The sequence below is a fragment of the Podarcis cretensis genome, assembly GCF_951804945.1.
Source record: "Podarcis cretensis genome assembly, chromosome: 17".
In the NCBI taxonomy this organism is placed as follows: domain Eukaryota; kingdom Metazoa; phylum Chordata; class Lepidosauria; order Squamata; family Lacertidae; genus Podarcis; species Podarcis cretensis.
In genome coordinates this window covers 22,764,670-22,787,088 of record NC_137187.1, presented here as the reverse complement: position 1 = coordinate 22,787,088, position 22,419 = coordinate 22,764,670, and the positions used below count along the sequence as shown (strand labels likewise).

General features: G+C 44.0%; 1 protein-coding gene across 1 annotated transcript; it reads left to right on the top strand.

Moving 5' to 3' along the window:
- Positions 1-2,413: 2,413 nt before the first annotated feature.
- On the top strand, positions 2,414-21,923 carry LOC307206443 (programmed cell death 1 ligand 2-like). Its single transcript, XM_079959728.1, has 7 exons — positions 2,414-2,571; positions 10,089-10,157; positions 13,105-13,461; positions 14,230-14,514; positions 14,831-14,974; positions 19,308-19,340; positions 21,514-21,923. The coding sequence occupies exons 2-7, from the start codon at positions 10,091-10,093 to the stop codon at positions 21,564-21,566; spliced, it is 939 nt and encodes a 312-aa protein (XP_079815854.1). The 5' UTR covers positions 2,414-2,571; positions 10,089-10,090; the 3' UTR covers positions 21,567-21,923.
- Positions 21,924-22,419: the final 496 nt, after the last annotated feature.

Below are 22,419 nucleotides of genomic sequence, written 5' to 3'. Positions count from 1 at the left end.
AAAACCAGTCCATTTGAGGCTGTTATTTCACCAACTCGTACAAACTATAGCACTCTGGGTTTCTTTTCCTCTTCCTCCTTCTCTTCTTCTTCTTCTTCTTCTTCTTCTTCTTTCCCTACCCCCCCCCCAAAAAAAAACACATTCAGCACTTGCTTTTGCAAAGAGTCTCTCTGGGCTTGTTGTTGTTTAGTCGTTTAGTCGTGTCCGACTCTTCGTGACCCCATGAACCAAACCACTCCAAGCACTCCTGTCTTCCACTGCCTCTCGCAGTTTGGTCAGACTCATATTTGTAGCTTTGAGAACACTGTCCAACACCATCTCACCCTCTGTCGTCCCCTTCTCCTTGTGCCCTCCATCTTTTCCAACATCAGGGTCTTTTCCAGGGAGTCTTCTCTTCTCATGAGGTGGCCAAAGTACAGCATAATCAGAGAAGAAAGCACAAAGTTAAGCCATGATCTTTGTCATTCATCACCTAGGAGTGCATATCGGATATTCAGGGTGCTGAAGAGCTGTCAGCTTGCTGTTATTTTCAAACAAAGCAGTGCTCCTGCTGCAGAAAGATGTAGGTCAGATGTGTTGCCATGACCTTGTACACAAGGAGACTTCCGGGTTGGCGCCATCGCCGAATGGCGGACTCCCTCCGAGCTCCGGAGGGAGTCTGCTCGGCAGGGGCTGGGTTCTACCGCGCCGGCGACGTGGGGACCCTCAAAAACCATGGGCGCTGAAACCCATGGGCATGGTGACTCGGCTGGCACCGTTTGCGCCCCCCCGACCACGTGAAGGAGCCTTTTTAAAGGCTGCGGAGCGGGTGACAGGGGGGTGGTGGTGCTGTGAGTCCTCCACTTCCCCTGCCGAGCGAAGCCGCATGCCATTTGGCGGAGAGTGCTGACTTCTTCCATTGAAAATCTGGACTTAAAAGAACAACCTGTGAGTAATTGGAACTTGGATTAAAAAGGGGAATAATTTTTTTCTTAAATTCGGAGCGAGCGGGGGAGGTATAAAAAGGAAGTCAACCTCCCCCCTGTTGTAGAGGAGCTAAAGCAAAGGACCTGACAACTAAGATCGAGCGCAACCTTTTCTTTTGATAAAGATATTAATTTCGCGATGGAAAATTATAAGCTGGGCTGGAGGAGAAGAGTGGAATGTGAATTAAAATACAACCCCCCCCCGGAAGCCCCGGGAGCGATCCGTGAGAGCGCCTGGAGAGGAGAAATAGAGGTTTTGACAGCTGTCAAAGGAGCTGCCAAAACTGAAGAACAAAAAGAGAACTTTGTTACGAGGACTTTGCTGGTTACATTTGTTATAAATTGGATATAAACTGTTTAAAACAAGGAATAATAAGTTACTTTGACTGGTGGGTGAGATCGGGAATGAAACTGAGTTACTATAATCCCTCTAGAGGAGCTGTGGGTTATTACAAGTATCGCTGGCATGGAATTTGAATCGGACATTTTATCTCCTGGGAAACTGCAGAAATGGAACACTATTTTGTCTACAGAGATCTACACACTAAAGGAGACAATAGATTTATCTATTGAAGAATGGAAGGGACTTGACGTAATGTTTTGTTCCTGAATAACAAAGCCTCTGTAGAGGAATTACAAGCTTTTTGGAATTAGAACATTTGTGCAGGAGAGCAGGGGGGAAAAAAGAGGGAAAAAAAGAGGAGAAGAGAGAACATCAAGAACAACAAGAAAAACAAGAACTGGACAAAGTTGGAAGATAGACCCTTTCTAAGATTGGACATTTGAAATTAAAGATGATTAAAAGACGGTAAAGATTACTAAAAAGACGGCAAAGCGGACTGGTGAAGGATTATGGCTTAGATTATGGTTCAGATGTGGGAGCTCCAGGAGACAGTGGATTTGATGGACATTGGGAACGCAACCGGGAAAGGGGGGAGGGAAATTTGGAATCCAAAGGGTGTTAAATTATATTTTATTCTTTTTTTAATTCTTTTATGTTAATCTGTATCTTATATTAAAGAGGGGAACTCGTGGAAGGGAACAGGTCGATTTTAGGGGATGGGAAAATATTTTTTAAATTGGGTTAATGATAATAATTTTAAAATTTGGGGTAAGAATTTGTTGAATCTATTTGAAAGAATTGGAATACAAGAGGGGGTGGGGAGGGGGAAGTCCTGGAAAGATGATATTGAAAATAAGGCCTTAAATTTGGATGTTTTTCTTTTTTTTGTTATATTTGAAAATCTTTAATAAATATTATTTTTAAAAAAAAGACCTTGTACACAAGGAAGTACAGTATGCAGCTGCTTTGTTTTGCTTTTAGAATGCAGAACAACTAAATACAAAAGTACAGGCCGCAACAGTGACAATGAAAGAGAAACCACAAGCACTTCATTTCCCGAAAGAAGGCTGGCATCTATCCAACCACTTTCTTCAGAAAAGCTAGTTATTGGAGTTCAGCATTTTATTCATGAGAGAAGACTCTGGCAATGAAGCATGATACCTTGTTCCTCTCTGGCTGTCTCAAGGCACATACATCAAGGAGGCGCTCTTTTGCCTGGGACAACAAATTCCACTGTGAAGGAGATCGGCCTTAAATCTTGAGGTGAATATAATTCTGATACAGAACATCAGTATTTCTAATATGCTCTAGAACAAATAATTTTTCTGGCTTGTTAGGCAGCTCTCTTGGAAAACATGAGATGTGAAGGGAATTGGTGAAGATTAATCATGGCCAAATCTTTAAACAAGGAAAGGAACGTGTGTGTGTGTGTGTGTGTGTGTGTGTGTGTAAATTTTTATGTGTTTATTGACATTATGCACTGGGCAGAAGCTAGATCAGAATCCACTGGTAGATCTCTAGGTGATTTGCAGTAGATCAGACCCCCAGCTGTCTAACAGCCTCCCCCCAATCTAAAGTAGGGATGTGTGTCCATTATACCTTTAAAACACATTATTTCCCTCAAAGAATTATGGGCACTGTAGTTTGTTAAGGGATGGTTGGAATTTTAACTTTGTGAGGGGTAAACTACAGTGCCCAGTATTCTAGGAGGGGGGATATAGGGTTGCCATATGTCCTCTTTTTCCAGGACATGTCCTCTTTTTCAGGAGTAACATTTCTGTCCTGGTGGATTTTTGGAATTTGCCAAAACGTCCTCATTTTTTTCTTTGGTACTAAAGGGAGCATGCGTGTGCTTGGGAATTGCCATTCCGGAAGTGTTAAATTGGACAAGAGCTGATTCAGAAATGTGTGTTTGGTTATTCTTTTACTTATTTTCAACAGTTGTCTCCTTCTTTCCCATAAAAGAAAAATAAATCAAGGTAGCAAACAACACGATAGGAAATTAAAAATATCAAACAATCAAATGCCTTCAATTAGGCTAAAACAACTATAAACTCGAAGTCATATGCTGGAGGGGGAACCTGTTCATCAAAAGGAGTGCTGTGATGAGGCTGAAGTTCCTTTCTTGTCAACATGACTCACATACTGTGCTTAAGATGGAGGGGGAACAGGGCCTTAGAGGATTATCTCGATAATTAAGATGAGAGCCAACATGACACACTGGTTAAAGCTTCTGGGCTGAGCCCATAGGTCCATAACAAAGATCCTGCAAGATCAAGCCATCTTTCTTCTTCTTCTTTGGCGATCACTTGTAGCCGAGTAAAATAGTCATTCCATAAACACGGTTTTAAAAGTGAGTCAGTAAGTGATTGTGGAGGTCAATTCTGGACCCAACGTCCTTCCACAGTGGGGACATTGGTTTCCGGGTGGGAGTTGATCACGGTGAGGGTTTGCCAAACGTGCCTTCCTCTTAGCACGCTTCTCCCTTTCGTCCTGAGTTTGAGCATCTTCAAAGTCCAAGGCACCTTTGGTAAAGGCTGTTCTCCAATTGGAGTGTTCACAGGCCAGTGTTTCCCAGTTGTCAGTGTTTATACTACATTTTTTAAGATTTGCCTTGAGAGAGTCTTTAAACCTCTTTTGTTGACCACCAGCATTACACTTTTCATTTTTAAGTTCAGAATAGAGTAGTTGCTTTGGAAGACGATAATCACGCATCCAAACAACATGACCATGTTGAAGAATCATTGCATCCAAACAACATGACCAGTCCAACGAAGCTGATGTTGAAGAATCATTACTTCATGATGATCTTTGCTTCTTCCAGTACACTGGCATTATAGGGCTATCTAGGCAAGCATCTTCTCTCCCACATTCCTCTCCACACCCCCCCCGCCCCAGGCCTCTTCTTTGCTCTTCAAAATATGGCAACCCTAGAATAGTGTGTACTTACTTAGAATGTGCCTTGAAGTTGGTGTACACAGCCACAACAGAACCCTATGGCGGAGACCAGGAGTAGACTGCGGTTCTGCTACTGATCACAACTTTTTGCCCTGAGTTTGTGCCCAGGGCATCTTCATTAATTCCTAATGTATGTCTGCTCTTTCCCATTGGTAGACTCCAGGGTGGTAGTAAAAAAAACTCCCAACAAAGTCCAAAAAAAACCCCAACAAAGTCCAAAGTCTGCGCCTCCTTCCCAGTTTTTAGACTGTCCCATAACAAATGTTCTTTATCCCATGACAGCTTTATTGTTGTTATTGTTGTTGTTGTTGTTGTTGTTGTTGTTGTTGTGTGTGTACTCACACATACACAGAGTACATTTTTAATTGGGGGTTTTATTGTTGTCGGCCATGTTGTCAGCATTGTTTATGGAAAGGCAAGGTACAAAGGTGATAAATTAATAAGCTAGCTGTGCAGAACAACACATTCAGGTAAAGCTGCAGACCGCTGTCCATGTTAAATGTTCCACCTGGCCAGTTCAAGACTTCCTGCACACATCTGCAGCAGCATGAGAATCTGCTGCCTCACAGCAGCGGCTCAGAAAGGGTAGGGGAAGCAGTGGTCTTCTCCAAGCAGTAGTGGTCCTGTGCTGATGGGCAGGAGTGCCAATTTGGCCCCGTAACTGTGGGTGCCCAGAGCCGTGGGTGCCATGCAGGGTGCATGTCCTTGGCACCAAATTTATATATATATATATATATATATATATATATATATATATATATATATATATAAAAATTTTCAAATGCAAAACAAAATTATACACTCCATACATCTTACTTACATCTTACTTCTCTTTTTGACTTCCCCCAATTTGTCTGCAAATCCTTCATATTTTTACTTTTTACACATTTCTACCCGTTGTTTCTGTTATTACTGTAAATTTCATTTCATTTTTAATACTTATTTTAACATTTTCCCATCACAGAGCTTCATTAAAGCTTACAAACGTAACCTGGTTATTACTCAGTTTTTGCAAATATTGAATAAACTTTTCCCAGTCTTCTGTAAATCTTTGATCTCGTCGATTCCGGATCCTTCCTGTCATTCTATCCAGTTCTGCATAATCCATCATTTTAGTTCTCCATTCTTCTTTCTTATTTATCTCATTACCTGTAATGCCTAGTAAAAATGCTTCGGGTTTCTTAACAAATGTATATTTCAACATTTTCTTCAATTCATTATATATCATTTCCCAAAAGCATTTTACCTTCTTACATTCCCACCACATATGAAAAAATGTACCTTCTTTTTCCTTACATTTCCAACATTTGTTGCTTGTCTTATACATTTTTGCTAGTTTCACCGGTGTTACATACCATCGATACATCATTTTCATAACATTTTCTTTTATAGCTATACATGCAGTGAATCTTAAACCTTCTTTCCATAGTCTTTCCCAATCCTCCATTTGTACCGTATTTTTCGTCCTATAGGGCGCACCGGCCCATAGGACGCACCTCGGTTTTTTTGGGGGGGGGAATGAATAATAAAAAAAATATTCCCCCCCCCAGCCGTGGCTGCCGCCCCAAGCCTTGCACACACCTGCCTGAAGCACGGGGCACCCTCCGGAGGGCTCCACGTGTTTTGGGCTGCAGGCTGCCACCCCAAGCCTCGCACGCCCGGCGGGACCTTGCGGACACTATTATTGCGGACATTATTCAATATTTCTGTCTGAAATTTTGATTCTTTATCAGCAAAACCTCTTTGATTCAGATCTTTTCTAAACATCTCATTAATTTGAAAAAAATGCAACCAGTCATTCACATAGTCCTTAACTTCTTCAAATGGTCTCATTTTCCATTTACCTTCTCTTTTACTTATTAACTTCTCATATGTCACCCATCCCCCTGTCATATTGACTTTCTTCACACTCATCGCCTCCAACAGCGACAACCAATATGGAGTTTTTTGTTCCAACAGATTTTTGTATCTTTCCCACACTTCAATCAGAGACCTTCTTATGATGTGATTTTTAAAACCTTCATGTACCCGTTTCTTGTCATACCATAAATACGCATGTCACTCAAATCTGTTGTCAAAACCTTCCAAATCTAACACATCAGTGTCTTCTAATTTAATCCATTCCTTCAACCAACAGAGGCAAGATGCTTCATAATACAGTTTCAAGTCTGGCAGGGCAAAGCCTCCTCTTGCTTTCACATCTGTCAATATCTTAAATTTTATCCTCGGCTTCTTACCCTGCCAGATATACCTTGAAATTTCTCTTTGCCAATTTTTAAAGATTGCTGCCCCTTTGATTGCTGGAACTGTTTGAAATAAAAATAACATCTTCGGTAGCACATTCATTTTAATCGTTGCAATTCTTCCCCAAAATTCTTGGCACCAACATTTGTGGGTGCCCGGCTCCTTCATGGGGGCACCTATGCTGATGGGGATAGGTCAGGGGAATTGGTGGCAGCAAAGTCAGGAGAACTGTTTGGAGGTCTCCTTTCCTCCTCCTTTCTCCTTTTTACCCTTAAACTCAAAAGTGACAAGTAAGAGTAATGGGCAAAATGCTGAGTGAGATCTATACTGTTTTTGGGTTGTCCCCCTCTGTTCCCTGTGGGGAATTTGCATGAAGCATAGGTTGGGCAATTCAAAGCAGAGGTGAAGAGGTGAAAAAATGAGTTTCCAATCTTACTTGTCCTGCTCTCTCTCTCTTTATCATTCATGGCAGCATATTTGAGTCAAGGAATGTGCGCTTCTCAGCCTGTGCAGAAGCTGCATCTGGAGAAGATATGGGGCAGGCTCATGTTATACCGTATTTTTCACTCTATAGGACACACCCGACCATAGGACGCACCTTGTTTTAGAGGGGGAGAACAAGAACGAAAAAATTCTCTCCCTCTCTGCTCAGTGCCCCTTCAGCGAAGCGGCAGCAGAAAAGGAGCCCCTTCCATTTCTTCTCCCGCTTGGCTGAAGGGGTGCTGCGCAGCTCTCCCTCTCTGCTAAAGCCAGGGGAGTCTTGTTCTCCCAGCTTTAGCAAAAGGAACCCGAAGCCTCCGGAGCGCAGCGGGAGCTCCCGCTGCGCTCCGGAGGTTTCAGGCAGCTATCCCTGAAGCCTGGAGAGCGAGAGGGGTCGTTGCGTACTGACTCCTCTCACTCTCCAGGCTTCAGCGAAAGCAACACGAAGCCTCCAGAATGCAGAGGGAGCGCTCCCTCTGCGCTTTGGAGATTTTGCGTCGCTATCGCTGAAGCCAAGGAGCCTGCATTCGCTCCATAGGAAGCACACACATTTCCCCTTAATTTTTCGAAAGGGAAAAGTGCGTCCTATAGAGCAAAAAATACGGTAATTAAGACTATCATGCTAACTATTGAAAATGAGCGTAGCTCAGTCCTGCATTTCCTTGCTTTTCAGCGCAAGGTAGCCTGATCAGGATGTGCTCTGAAGATCCTACCTCAGATGGCAAATATCGGGTGTAGCATTAAGGTGGAAAATGTAAAATAGATCTCATCCTTTGGCCCCAAATATTGGTGCCCCTTGCAGTGGTGGTGAGGGTTCAGCCTCCAAATTGGTTTCTTTGCATCTCCCCTGTCCGAGACCACACCACTGTTGTTGGTTCTTGGCTCAAAACCAATATCAAAATGCATTTTAAAATGCATATTTTGAGAGAGAAATGTTTCAAAAAAGAAAGAAAGAAAGATCGTATTTCCCCGTGTATAAAACGATGGGTTTTTTTGCTAAAAAAATAGTCAAAAATTGGGTTCGGGTTCTGGCTCTTGAAATACGGCAACCCTAACTATTTTAAAATTTGGGGTTCCAGAAAATTAGAGGTCGTCTTATACATGGGAGGAGTGTCTTATATATGGAAAAATATGGTATATAGAAAGTTAAGTTTAAAGTACAGTAATATCTCAGCAAACATCCATTCTAGTGAATGTTCGCGGCAAACTCGGAAGTACTGGAACGGGTTACTTCTGGTTTTGCCGCTCACGCATGCACAGAAGCGCTACATCGCGCTTTGCACATGCGTAGAAGCTTAAACCGCTCCATGTGCATGTGCAGACTCGGCGCTTTGCCCTGCGTCCTTTTCGGCTAGCGGCCAGGGCTCCGGAATGGATCCTGGCTGCAAAACAAGGTACGACTGTACATATTTAAGTGTGATTTTTGTGTGGGAGAGATCACACACACATGGTGATTAATGTGGCTATGGGATGAGACAGTCTTACGACTAAACACATATGCAAGTGATATGGATGAAAAATAGGCTGATTCATCCATTCCTGGTTGTCACGCCCTATACTAGCTGACATCTCCAGTTGTAATGCAGCTAGATCAGTTCCTGTTGGTTAGAACATTTATTCTTGCAAGGCTGCATGAAGCATACATGCCATTTTGGAGTTAGCCAAGTATGTGTTCATGGAGCTTGGCAGGGGTGGGGGGCAAGTCTAGCAACTTTGGCACCTTATTACTTAAATTGCAAATTTTATGGAACAATGGCTTCCCTTTTTCTCTTTCCATGGTTCATTTTACCTGTCATGCATCCCTGCATATTTTACTATAACCTTTCAAATCAGTTTTCCACTTTTACATCCATCAAAAATTATTTGCTCTGTTGAATTTATCTCAATGCTGCCAGTGCTTTCAGCTGTATACAGTTATTTTCCATATATTCAATAAATGTTTTCCACCCTTCTTTATATGTATGTTCTTCTTGCTCTCTTATTCTATTTGCCAAATCTGCAAGTTGTGCATATTCTGTCAATTTAAGCTGCCAATCCTCTTTAGTTGGTGTTAGGTTGTGGGTGATCATATCAGACGACACAGCGATTCTTCAAACAGCTCTTGCTTATTCACAGGCCAGGACAGAACTGAACTGAAGAGTCCAGTCAGCCTGCTTATATAGAGCTCCAGTACAATGTAACTGTAACAATTTTCTAAAACTATCCAATCACTGAACGTCACTTTATTTGCATAACTATCTACAGTATCCCCCTGCTGGCCCAGGGTGAGAACTTCAGTACATAACAGTTGGGACTTCGCTCACTTTCCATTTTGGGGCTAACAAAATATGGGCCGCAGTTGTTGCATACATAAATAATTTTCTCTGACATCTAGGAATTTCAGTCTGGGTTATCCCCAACAAAAAGGACTCTGTTTTGGGGAGCAAAGTAATTTTAAACATTTTTTTTCAATTCATTATAAATCATTTCCCAATGCACTTTTACCTTTTTACATGTCTACCACATGAGAAAAAAACATTTCCTCCGTTTCTTTACACTTCCAACACATATCTGATTCTGTTTCATCAATCTTAGCCAACCTACTCGGAGTTAAGTACCATCTAATAATCATTTTCAGGTAATTCTCTTTCAATGAATAACATGCAGTAAATTTCAAGCCGCTTTTCCAGAGTTTCTCCTAGAGGTTGAGCTCTATATTGTGTCCTATATCTATTGCCCAGTGTGTCATTGAAGCTTTAACCAGCTCATCTTTTGTTTCCCATTCTAGTAGAAAGTTATACATTTTAGACAAAAGTTTATCCATATTTTGTAAAAGTTCTTTTTCAAATTGTGAGCCATGTGTATTGTGTTTCTTACCCACCCGGAAGGGGTTACAGCAAAGCAATGAGGCAATTTAAAATCAGATAAAACTAATAATAGATCATCGAAAGTACAGTTTAAAACAGAGAATAAGGTCAGGTTCAAAACATGTATCTCAGCTGTCGAATTCTCTTCTTTTAGGGGTATATTACTGAATCATAAAGACATGCATTCTTTGGCAGAGCAGTTGTTTATATGCCACAATGTAGGATGTTTATCATGTCAACATTGCTTTTCAGCTATGTCTAGGCAAATGTCCAAACTGCTGCCAGTTGTGCTACTGGAAATCCAGCTTCATATGATTGCAGGTGAGAGCTTTCATTTGGGCAGGTTTACAATGAAATCCTCAAAGAGTTGTACATTTCCCTTTGGATTTGAAGTCTAAGAGCTTCAGAGCTACCTGGAAGGGTTGGGTGGGTCACACGTTCCTGGGTGCCAGGGTCAGAAAAAGTCTACCATTAACGAATATTCAGCCATTGTGGATGGTGGATTGCAATTCTTGGCTGCTGGGCACTTTCCTTGCACCTTTGCAGTCCGCAGGAAATATTCCTGAGCCCTGCGATGCTCTTACTCAGGTCTCCATCAGTTTGGTGTCCCAAATGGGTTGTCCCTTTGGTCTGTAGTAACAGCAATGGAATGTGTCCTCGTGGGGCCCAGGACATGCATGTGAGCCCAGCCTCGCAGAGTGGTTCAGGGAAGGTGGTGTGAGAAGGACCCCTGGGCTAGACTCCAACTAGGAGTGCCAATGTGAATTAAATTTTTGGAGGGTCCACTTGAGCCCTGCCCTGCAAAATTGATCACATGGCACGGCATGTCACACATCTGTTGAATGACAATACCCATCATCTTTTTGGGGGGAGGGCAGGCGAAAGGTTGGCTCCTATGCGTCCAACAAAGAAAGAAGATGTCTACAATCTTCTCCCGTCTCTCTATAAGCACCCTGAATGTGTTAAATGCATAGTTACTGAATATGCATGAAATTGGTCTTATGGGAGTTTGAAGTTTGATCCTGGTTGTGTGAAAATACTTTCTTTTCTTTTTTTTAATGAATATTTATTGGCATTTTCAATAAAAACACACAAAAACAACAATTAAACAAAAAAATAACAAAAATACAAAAATCCAAAATTTTAAAGAGAAAAAAAACATTTAAAAACACATAAAATTCCAATTACTTATTTTCATTTAACTTATTTCTCAGACCTCCTCACACCTCCCCTTCTTGTATTCCAATTTAAATTATTAATTCAGCAAATCCTTATTATCCAAATTTAAACATCAATACTTAAACATCGTTGCTCATTCTTAAACATTTTTCCTAAAGTCGACCAAAATTTCCCTTCCACGGCTTTCCCCAGTTCCAAACAAATAGCAAAACAAAATAAAAACAAAGCAAGTTATAATTATACCCTTTGGATTCCCAGACTCCACCCACCCCCTTCCCGGTTTCAGTCCCCAACAAGTGTTCATCAGTTCAATATCTTGTTTAGCCTGGAGATCTCACATCCGAGGCTTTTAAATCTCTTTCAGTTCCTCTCTGCCGGCCTTTTTGATAGTCCTTAATGTTGAACCCCAAATTTCGGAGAGGCTTCGGCCCAACAGGATCCATATTTTTTCCAGCCAGCCCTCCATGCTTAAAAATAGAGCCTAAGGGGTACTCAAACATACTCCTTTCAAGTCTAAATGCCCCCAAAGCTCCAACTTCCACCTTGATCAAATTTGTAATCCTTTGGTCTTCAGATCTCCACATAAGGGGATCTCTCGGTTTTAGACTCACCAATTCAGGCCAGGCTTTCCACATCAAGTTATTATTCTCCTTTGTTGCCTTCATGTCAGGCCACAAATTGCAACTCTCATTTGACATCTGCGATATTACAGCTCCTCCTTCCTTTTCTTCAGGGACAGCATATGTCTCCTTCTCCATGTTCTCATAACTCTCAAGTTTCTCTATTTGTCCAGTTGTATGAGCTTCCTGCTTCAAATCCTTATCAACCTCAACAAAATTGTTTACTGCTGAGGCCAGAGTTATGTCGCTTGTAGCCAAAACATCAATTTCACCTTGTAACTTTCCCAAGAGAACAAATGTTCTATCCAGCTCAGTCAGAATTTTCCTTCCTCCAGCCATTCTTGTAATGTCCTAAACCCCCTCTAGGGGGATTTTAGTTTCTTAGTGTTTTTCAGCTCACATCCAATAGTCAATTTAATTTGTATCAGTCCTTCTTTATTCTCACCAAATTGTAACAAATATAACCAGCAGAAGCGACAGAAACAAAGTTCTCTTTTTCCCTCTGACAGCCAATTTGACAGCTGTCAAATTCCTCAGTACTTCATCAACAGGCTCTCTTGCGGGACACTCCCGGGTCCGGGGGGGTGAAACTTCAGCTCCCAAAGTTAATCTTTTATCCTCCAGTAAAATTTCTTATAGTATCAAACCATGAAGGTTGAAGTCTTTTAGAAAAAGAAAGAAAGAATCCTCTCGACCTTAGATAGCAAGTTCTTTGCTTTAAATTATCTACAAAGAGGGGGGGCGGACTTCCTTTTTAACCCTTCCCCGCTCGTTCCTAATTTAACAAAGATTTTTTAAATTCCGAATTCCTTCTTACTCATGGGTTTTTACTTTAAAGTCCAATTATTCCAAGGAAGAAGTCAGCGCTCTCCGACAATGGCTTGCGGCTTCACTCCGCAGAAGGAGCAATGTACTCTCAGCACCGCGCCACACCCCGTCCCTGTTCCGAAGCCTTTAAAAAGGCTCCTTCGCAGTTTGGGGGGGGCGCAAATGGTGCCCGCCGAGTCACTAGGTTCACAGGCATCCGCGCCTGTGATTTTTAAGGGTCCCCGCGTCGCCGTCACGGACAAGACCCGATCCTGCGGAGCCGATTCCCTCCGGAGCTCGGAGGGAATCCGCCATTAGTCGATGGCGCTAACCCAGAAATCTCAGTGAAAATACTTTCTTTACTCAAATACTTTCTTTAAAAATGGCAACAAATCATGGCATGTTTTCACAGAAACTCATTTAAAGGGCCCAATTCTTCATTTCCTTTTCACTGTAGTGTGGTGACATTGGCATGGAAAGGGGCTATCCTACTTGATTCCTCCATGTAGAAAGCAGTCATGTCAGTAAGTTGTGAACAAGAAGAAGACATACCAACCAGAAATCCACACACTGTTGATATCAGACTTATTGGACTTCTTCTGTTCCGCATAAATCCTGGTGCTTGCATGATAAGATACTCATGCTTTGTTTCAACCTCTCAGCTTTATTCACAGTCAAAGTTCTTCAGCCACGTTACACTGCGGAGTACGGGAGTGATGTGATTATGGGATGTCGCTTTCCAGTCCATTCCCCATTAAATTTGATGGGACTAAGTGTCTCGTGGCAAAGAAAGCTGTCACTGGGGGACAAAGAAGTCTACAAGCTCAACAATGGCCAAGAAGACCTCACCCATCAGGATTCTGATTATCATGGGAGAGCGTCACTGTCACGTGAGGAGTTAGACAAAGGACTTTCTTTGCTGTCTATCACCAACATAAAGCTCACAGATGCAGGAGATTACATCTGTGTTGTTAAATACGAGGGAGCAGACTACAAGTACATTACTTTGGAAGTTGAAGGTTGGTAGCTGCAGAACTTACAATATATATATTGTAATACTGTATTATTGCACCCAAGCAGTGAGAATCTAAGAGAATGATTTGCAGCCTTAGTTTCCTCTGGAGGCAAAAAAGCTGAACACACTCTGTCATTTTAATCCTTTGTTTCTTAACAAAGGAACTGATTAACACTTTCCACAGCTTTGAACTCACAGAAAAGGGCTCCTATGTGTATACAGCTGTATGCAATGGTGGTTGTTCCACTAGATCTACATCTTTCCTGTCTTTTTAAAAAAGTTAATTATACTTCTTTCCTATCTTAAAAAAAAAAAGTTAATTATTTGCAGTTAATTATGTGAGAATTTGGAGAAGAAAAAAGAGTGGCTTCTGCATATGCTGCAACTTTCAACATGTGTGTGTTATTGGAATTGCAGCGTTAGTACTGTATGTGTCTCTAGGTTTGAGAGAAGTATGCAGAGTTTGCATTCCTGTTTCCCGTCAGGAAAACTAACCCCCTGCTAACCTCCTGGCCCAGGCAGGATAAGCAAAGTAGAAAGCCTTGGCTTCTTGCTATGCCTGAACTAAATCTCCTGGTTTGTTTCTTCCAACGTATTTTAAAGATGTGCACATTAAATGCAAGATGTATGCAATGTCCCTTCTTGCTTAGTTCAAAGCATGGGTCTTCTCTTATATGATGGTTGTGTAAATCAACCAAAAGGAAGAGAAACGGGAAAAGTGCCACCAAAATACTGCAAAGCGCTCTGTGATACTGTCCTCCACTTCTTGCAGCACCCTACAAAAGAATCAATCTACAGGAAAGAAGAGAGGAAGAAGACTTGATCTTAGCTTGCCATTCAGAAGGGTACCCTCTGGCTGAAGTTTCTTGGCACTATGAGAGGGATCTGAATGCCAGCATACATGCAAACACTACATTTGAAATGACAAGGGATGGACTTTTCAACATAACCAGCACCCTGAGAGTCAGACCAAGCACTCCTGGAAACTACAGCTGTGCATTCTGGAATCAGGAACTGAATCAGGAGACATCAGCCCACAAATCAGTGGTTTTGCAAGGTAAAAACTTGTGTGGTTTCACATTAATCTGTAGCACGCCCCTACAATCAGCTGGTCCCAAGGGTGAGTTAAATACCAATATGCACTATCACCAAGATGTACCAATGGATGTTCTTGGTAGCATCACAGCACCTGGTGATTTTTGTAGCGTTAGCTCACTGTCCATACAAGAAACAGCTTCAATTGCAGGGAGAATTATGAAAACGGATTTAAAAAAAAATTCCTAATTAATTATATCATGCTTCTTTGATCAAACTGGGCAATGTATCAGATTGTGTTCGGGATAATATACATATTTTAATTTTCTTGTTTACAGATAAAACGCCTTCAGCACATAACAGGGGGAAATCTCCCCTCTCATTCATCCTACCAATTTGTCTGCTGGCATTATTTTTACTAATAGCAATTGCCATTAAAGTCCAAAGGAGCAAGTCAAGAACAAAGCTGAGTACCCGAAAAGGTGAGAGACTATGGCAAGACTCGGGCTCTTGTGGTTATTTCTGTGTGTGTGGGGTTTGCTATATATTTATAGTCTACTGGAAGCCGCTTTGGAGATATCTCAATCAAAAGGTGGAGTATAAATCATCAAAGCTAATGAACAATTAACTTTGGTCATACAGACGCTGAAATTAAATGTGTCTAGTCTGTTTATGAGGGACGCAGGTGGCGCTGTGGGTTAAAGCCTCAGCGCCTAGGACTTGCCGATCGAAAGGTCGGCGGTTCGAATCCCTGCGGCAGGGTGCGCTCCCGCTGCTCGGTCCCAGCGCCTGCCAACCTAGCAGTTCGAAAGCACCTCCGGGTGCAAGTAGATAAATAGGGACCGCTTACCAGCGGGAAGGTAAACAGCGTTTCCGTGTGCGGCTCTGGCTCTGGCTCTGGCTCTGGCCAGAGCAGCGATGTCACACTGGCCACGTGACCCGGAAGTGTCTCCGGACAGCGCTGGCCCCTGGCCTCTTAAGTGAGATGGGCGCACAACCCCAGAGTCTGTCAAGACTGGCCCATACGGGCAGGGGTACCTTTACCTTTAGTCTGTTTATGAATTAGGGGAGCACCACCCAATTTGGGGGTTGTCCACACTTCCACTTGTCCCTTTGCCTAGAAAGTATAGGTCCAAGCGATTTTGCCTTTGCCTTGCAGATTTCCCTGGGAAAACCCACTCTTTACCGCTGAATTGGAACAAATAGCATTCTGTGGAAAACACTATTGCCATTGGTTCCATATTCAGCAAAGAGCTGGTTTCTCTGGCGGGAAGCAGTAGGACACACAGAAGTGTAGGCCAGCCCTTGTTTGCTTCTGGTTGTTAGAGTTATACAACGAAACTCCCAGATCTGGACTCTTGTGCAGAAATGAATTTTATTTATCACAAGAAATGAGTTTTAAAGCTTTACTGTGGGGGTGGGGTGGGGGAGTCCTAAATATTTAAACGTTGCAAAACAACTCCAAAAAAAAAAAAAGGAAAAAAGATACATTGCAAAACCCAGCGCCGGCTCAGCTCCATAGAGTATTTCTCCCTCTGGTCCCAGAGAGAACTTAATCAAAATGCAAAAATGCATCTGTCTCCTTTCTCTGCCTGCTGACATCTCTCTGTGTCTCTGTCTCTCTGTGTTGCAAGCAGACACATTTGCATGTAAAGACTCAGAAGTCAGATCTCCTGTTGAGTCATGGTGCAGTCCCAGGGCTGCCTACAATACCCAGCAGAAAAACATCAGGGCAAGAGGCAAGGGGGTGGCAAAGCTGGCAGTGTAAAGAGACAAGCAGAGACCATCAGGTGTTCCCACTGGGGCACTTGTATTGTGTCATCCTCCATTCTCCCTTTCTACCTAAGCAGCAGCAATGGGATTGACTAGAGCAGGGCTCGGCAAAGTTTTTGTGACTTGGGCTGGTTCACAGTCCCGCAGATGTGCCGGGGGGCGGGAATGCGCATGCACTCATGCGCAAATGCTGTTTCCGGCACTCCTTCTGGCATGGGGGTGTGCTGGCCAGCATCGCGGAAGACGGTCCCCGCTCTGCTGCGCACTGGTTTAGCGCATAGCTGTCAACTTACAGATTTGAAAATAAGGGACCAGCAGCCTCGAAAATAAGGGAGCAGCAGCCAAAATAAGGGATTTTGCTTACCTTACGAGTTCCATCAGCCCTCCCCCCCCGAGAGGGAGGGAGAGAGACTCTCGCGCATGCCGCATGCGAGCCCGGCATGAGGTGGTTGCGGTGCCGTGGCGGTCACTAAAGCGCCGCCCTTCTGCATCCCTCCCCATCCCCTCCTCTTCCTCCTCCTTCAGGCCGCCTCCTCAGCCGCTGCCGCCGCCGCTGCCGCCTCCGGCTTCCCCTGGCAGCACGGCAGACGTCTCGCAGGAGAGGGGCTGCCTGCCCACCCACTGCCACCCATCTCCTCAGGTCGCGCCCCTGAGGGGGAAAAGGGAGAGACGGAGATGCGGCAGCTCGTGCGCGCTCTCTCTCGAGGCGGAGGACCTAGAGTCGCTGCTTCCCTCCTGAGCCGGGCGAGCATGAAAGCCGGGAAATTTAAGGGACATCATCTGTCCGGGACAGCAGCAAGACACAGCGATGGGATAAGGGAGTTTCCCGCCAAATAAGGGACAGTTGACAGCTATGGTTTAGCATGGCACACGGGAGCCGACTGAGTGGGTGGGGGGGTCCCCAAGCAGACAGCAGGGGTCCATGGGCTGGTTAGACGACCCCAATGGGCCGCTTATGGCCCATGGGCCTTAGGTTGCTACCCCTGGACTAGAGGTTGGGTCAGTGTTTCTTTCCAGCAGGCCGCCAGCTCAGTGCCGGATTTACGTATAAGCTAAACAAGCTACAGCTTAGGGCCCCACTCTCTTGGGGGCCCAAAAAAAATTTAAAGGGGGGAAAAACTGGATGTGCATTTCCAAAATATAAGATAAAAAACAAATAAAATAAAACCTACATACAGCAACAGTGTTTTCTGTTGTACAGTGGTGCCTCGCAAGACGAAAAGAATCCATTCCGCGAGTCTCTTCGTCTTGCGGTTCTTTCCTCTTGCGAAGCAACCCTATTAGTGGATTAGCGGATTAGCGTTATTAGCGGCTTAGCGGCTTAGCGGTTTAGCGGCTAAGCGGCTATTAGCGGCTTAGCGGCTTAGCGGCTTAGAAAAAGGGGGGGGAGCGAAAAAAATCGCAAGACTCGCAAGACGTTTTTGTCTTGCGAAGCAAGCCCATAGAGAAATTTGTCTTGCGAAGCGCCTCGAAAAACGGAAAACCCTTTCGTCTAGTGGGTTTTTCGTCTTGCGAGGCATTCGTCTTGCGGGGCACCACTGTATAGGCTCCTATGATGTAAGTTATGGGCCCCGCCTGCTAGACCGCTCCCTAAAATATCACTGGTTTGCTCATTTCTATATACAGGGTGCCTACATTCTGCATGGACTGGTTGCATGGCAACATGCGCAAATGGCTTTAGATACCTATGAGGTCCATAAATTACCATTTAGCATATATTCAACACAAAAAACAGCAACAATTTGTTGTTGACAAAGGACAGCTGGATATATAAAGGGCCCCATTACCTTCAGTAGCTTAGGGCCTCATCAAACCTTAATCTTGCCCTGCACCAACTACTGCATTCTAACCCTCGCTAGCCAATGGATCTGTTGGTAAGGGTTGCCCAAGAAGAAATAAACAAAGCAACTTAATAATGACTATTTCCAAACTCTTGGCTTTCAATGGAACTTCTTAGCCACAACTAAGATCTCCTCCTCCTCCTCCCCTGCCTTCTCCTTCTGTGCGATAGTACTTGGAGTGTTAATAAAACTGAAAGTGTTTTGGGGCATTTCCAGATTTCTCTAGGAATAGATAACAGGAAATATCTAAGAACAGCTACTTCCTATTGTGGGGATTTACAGCTTCACTGATGTTTTAGCACGATGATAGATTTGCTAGCATATGGTTACCAGACGTCCCCGTTTCCCGGGGACAGTCCCCGGATTTAAAAATTTGTCCCCGGACAAAATCCGTCCCCAGAATGTCCCCAGATTTCACTTAATGTCCCCTGATTTATATTTTAAGTGTTGTAGATTTATTAGTAGGGAATGAATGTTGCGTGGTTGGTTCAACGGCACAAGACACATCATATGGGGACTTCCGGTGAGGCAAAATGGTGGGTGCCACGGCAGTGAGCAGCTCCTGAAGGCAACCAGAGCCAACTGTGCTACCAGGCTGGCTCTGGGCTGCTGAGGCTGCTGCTGCCGCCGCCACTGCCAAGGGGAAACCGGGGACGCCTGGCGCGTCAATTGGGGGAACCGCTGACACCACCCCATGACCCAAATTGAGCCTAGAGCAAGAGCACCCGGCCGACTTTCCAGCAATGCTCCAGGGCCAGGAAAACTCTGGAGAAGGGAGAAGGAGGGGAGGAGAAGGAGAAGGAAGAGAGAGAAAGGGGAAGGAGAAAAAAGAGGGGAGCCCTGACCTTGCAGCGCCACTGCCGCTGAGGAGGAGAGGTAGGAGAGGACTGGGAGGGCAAGGACATGTGCCCAGGCCCGACCCGAGCCTACTCCATGGCGGCTAGAGCTCCAAGAGAGAAGCCCAGAGGAAGGCCACGCAACAGAGGAGACCACAGAAGAGAAGATATTACTTCTTTTTAAAAAAATAATAACTCTCCCCCCTTTTAAAAAGAAAAAAAGTGTCCCCAAATTCTTTGAAAAAAATCTGGTAACCTTAGCTAGGGTTGCTTGCAAAATGCCAAGCTCAGAAGCTCTCTTTGTATAATCTTGCATGTTTCTAGCACCTACCAACATTTTGTTCGCTTTTCATATTTCTTCCCAGGAAAACGAAGAAAATTCGGACAGTTTTTAAAGAGTATGTAATTTTGATATAATTCTCTGGTACATTTTTTAAAAAATAAAATTTAAAAACCACACCTGCAGCTTTAAGCAAATCTCCAGTGAACTTTACGGCTAAGCGGAGATTTGAATCTCACTCAAACCAGTCATAATCCAGTATGCTTCCACTGCACCACACTGAATCTTACTGGAAGGAAAAGGTCTGTGTTAGTTTGTGTGTTGTGCACCTGTATATGCTTATTTGTAAATAACTGTGGAGCTCCAAGTTTGGGTTTCAAATTGGATTTGGGTCCACAAATTAGGCGATGCCCATATGTATCCTACCTACGGTTTCTCCTCACACATGGAGCATGAATGTGCATAAGGTAAAATGAAACTCAAGCTGTGTACATGTGGATTTGTGTGCTATTTCTCCCTTTTGGGGGCAGAATGATTACACAAATCATATGAAACCCACGGGATGCAGGTGGCGCTGTGGGTTAAAGCCTCAGCGCCTAGGGCTTGCCGATCGAAAGGTCGGCGGTTCGAATCCCTGCGGCGGGGTGCGCTCCCGCTGCTCGGTCCCAGCGCCTGCCAACCTAGCAGTTCGAAAGCACCTCCGGGTGCAAGTAGATAAATAGGGACCGCTTACCAGCGGGAAGGTAAACGGCGTTTCCGTGTGCGGCTCTGGCTCTGGCCAGAGCAGCGATGTCACGCTGGCCACGTGACCCGGAAGTGTCTCCGGACAGCGCTGGCCCCTGGCCTCTTAAGTGAGATGGGCGCACAACCCCAGAGTCTGGCAAGACTGGCCCGTACGGGCAGGGGTACCTTTACCTTTACCTTTATGAAACCCACATCTCATGTTACAAGCTTTCTCCACACCTTCATGTTGTATATCCCACCACCACCAAAAGATCTTTGGTTGCGGAGGGCGGTAATGTAAGATAGGACCCTTTTTTGTGGCAGAACCCAAGTTGTGTAATTCACTTCCTCAGGAGGTGAGACTAGCTCCATCCCTGATGGTGTTGAGGCAGGCTAATGTTCTTATTCCACATGGCTTCTAATGGTTGTTAAAAGAAGATGGAAGGTTTTCAACTCTGCTCCTTTTCCATTCAAGTTTTAATTTTTATTTCACCACTTTGTGGTGGTTGTTGTTGTTGTTTTTAAAAAATGCGAACCACTTTGAGAGGCAAAAAAGTTGTCTTTTCTGGTAAGTGTGTGAATTGGCCCTAGTTATTCTTATGAACTGAAGTGCTTGACTGAGATATGCCTTCCAACAATCTCAATTGCCCACTCAGAGGTGAATTTGCCTCCTAAATTGGCCGTAGGATGGGCCAGATTGGTATCGCCATCTGGCCCATCCTAATGCTGTTTAGCTGCTTCTCTGTTTATAAAAGTATTTACATACTGGCCAGTTCATACAACAACAACAACAACAACAACATTTATTATTTATACCCCGCCCATCTGGCCAGCCACTCTGGGAGGCTTCCAGCAGAGTATTAAAATACAATGATTCAACAAATATTAAAAGCTTCCCTAAACAGTGCTGCCTTCAGATGTCTTCTAAAAGTCAGATTATTTCCTTGACATCTGATGGGAGGGTGTTCCGCAGGGCGGGTGCCACTACCGAGAAGGCCCTCTGCCTGGTTCCCTGTAGCTTTGCTTCTCGCAGTGAGGGAACCGCCAGAAGGCCCTCGGCTGGACCTCCATGTATAGCAAAGTGTTGCATAATATGTGATGTTATTGCTTCTGAAATCCATGGCATTGTTTCCATCCAAACTATCAATCTGTTCAGTCCACTCACCTTCTCAAGGGAGAAAGGAAAGGCATAGTAGATTTACTTCAAGGACTGAAAGTGTGTGTTCAAATCGGTGATTAAGTTTGTGAAAAGGAATCGTAATTCTCATCTCTCTTCACTATTTAAGCTTCTCTCAGAACAATTCCCACCCCCACCCCCATCCCCGCTATTTCCTGTGTCAAACCTGAAAACTACAGATGTGACCAGAAATTACTCACGGTCCATCAATCTGAGAAACTGGGGGTTCTCCCTGTGTCAGTTTCTGAATTATGAAGTGTCATATGTACCAAACACAAAGATGGAAACCTTGAATTTGGGGGACTCTGAAACATCTGGTTAAAGAAAAGGAGACAAAGGCTTTTCCTGTTTATCACTTGTCTAAAGTTCTTTGTCTTTTTGCTATTCCAAGGAGATTTGGATCTTCAAACCAAGGATCTTACTGAGGTGACTTTTACAGACTGAAGAGATAAAATGAAGATGGGAAACTGTTCTTCTGAGCTGCCTGCAATTTTGCACTTTCCACTTAATTCCGCTTTTAGAAATGTATGAGGAAGCAATGGTGCTTCAGAGGTAAATAGGGCTGACACTTCTGGTTTTTGTCAGCGCTGCAGCATGTGAATTGCTGATCGTCTTTCTAAAACTACAGAAAATTGTGTTGCTGGTCAGCACTTCAAGGGGTTATCTGAGTACATCACATACATTCTGTGACTTTGTGTACCATTTCTCTGAATCTCCCTGCCCTTAATTTCCTCGAAATGTATGTGTACATGCATAGATATGTACATCAATTTATGCATTAAACATCCGTTGTTATAATAACTGAGTTAAATTCTCTTTTCCTCGAAGGGAAGAGCAAAGCAGCTGCATGGGGGCACTTAAGATTCAACCATGTCTCATCTCATCAAGCCGAGATTGTGACCATCCAAATGCAGCCATTGCAACTTGCAGCTGAAAAACATGATGAATTATTATTTTTTGCTGGACTGAACAGATGGGGGGGGGGACTAACAGCGCAATTTTGTACAGTCAAACCTCAGATTACAGACACTTCAGGTTGTGTTTTTTCAGGTTACGGACCGCCGAAACCCGGAAGTACCGGAAAGGGTTATTTCTGGGCTTTGGCGGTCGCGCATACGCAGAAGCACTAAATCGCGCTTCGCGCATGCACAGAAGTGCCGAATCGCAACCCGTGCGTGCGCAGACGCAGGTTGCGAGGGCTGCGGGTTGCGAACGTGCATCCCGCACGGATCACGTTTGCAATCTGAGCATCCATTGTACATGTTTACTCAGAAGTAAGAGCCACTGGGTTGTATTC

Bases quoted from the DNA above. Each gene is read 5' to 3' on its own strand.
- LOC307206443 (XM_079959728.1), top strand. From the start codon at position 10,091: ATGTCTAGGCAAATGTCCAAACTGCTGCCAGTTGTGCTACTGGAAATC. The intron at 14,975-19,307 runs GTGAGAGACTAT...ATTTCTTCCCAG, and splicing joins AAAGCTGAGTACCCGAAAAG to GAAAACGAAGAAAATTCGGA. The intron at 19,341-21,513 runs GTATGTAATTTT...TGCTATTCCAAG, and splicing joins ATTCGGACAGTTTTTAAAGA to GAGATTTGGATCTTCAAACC.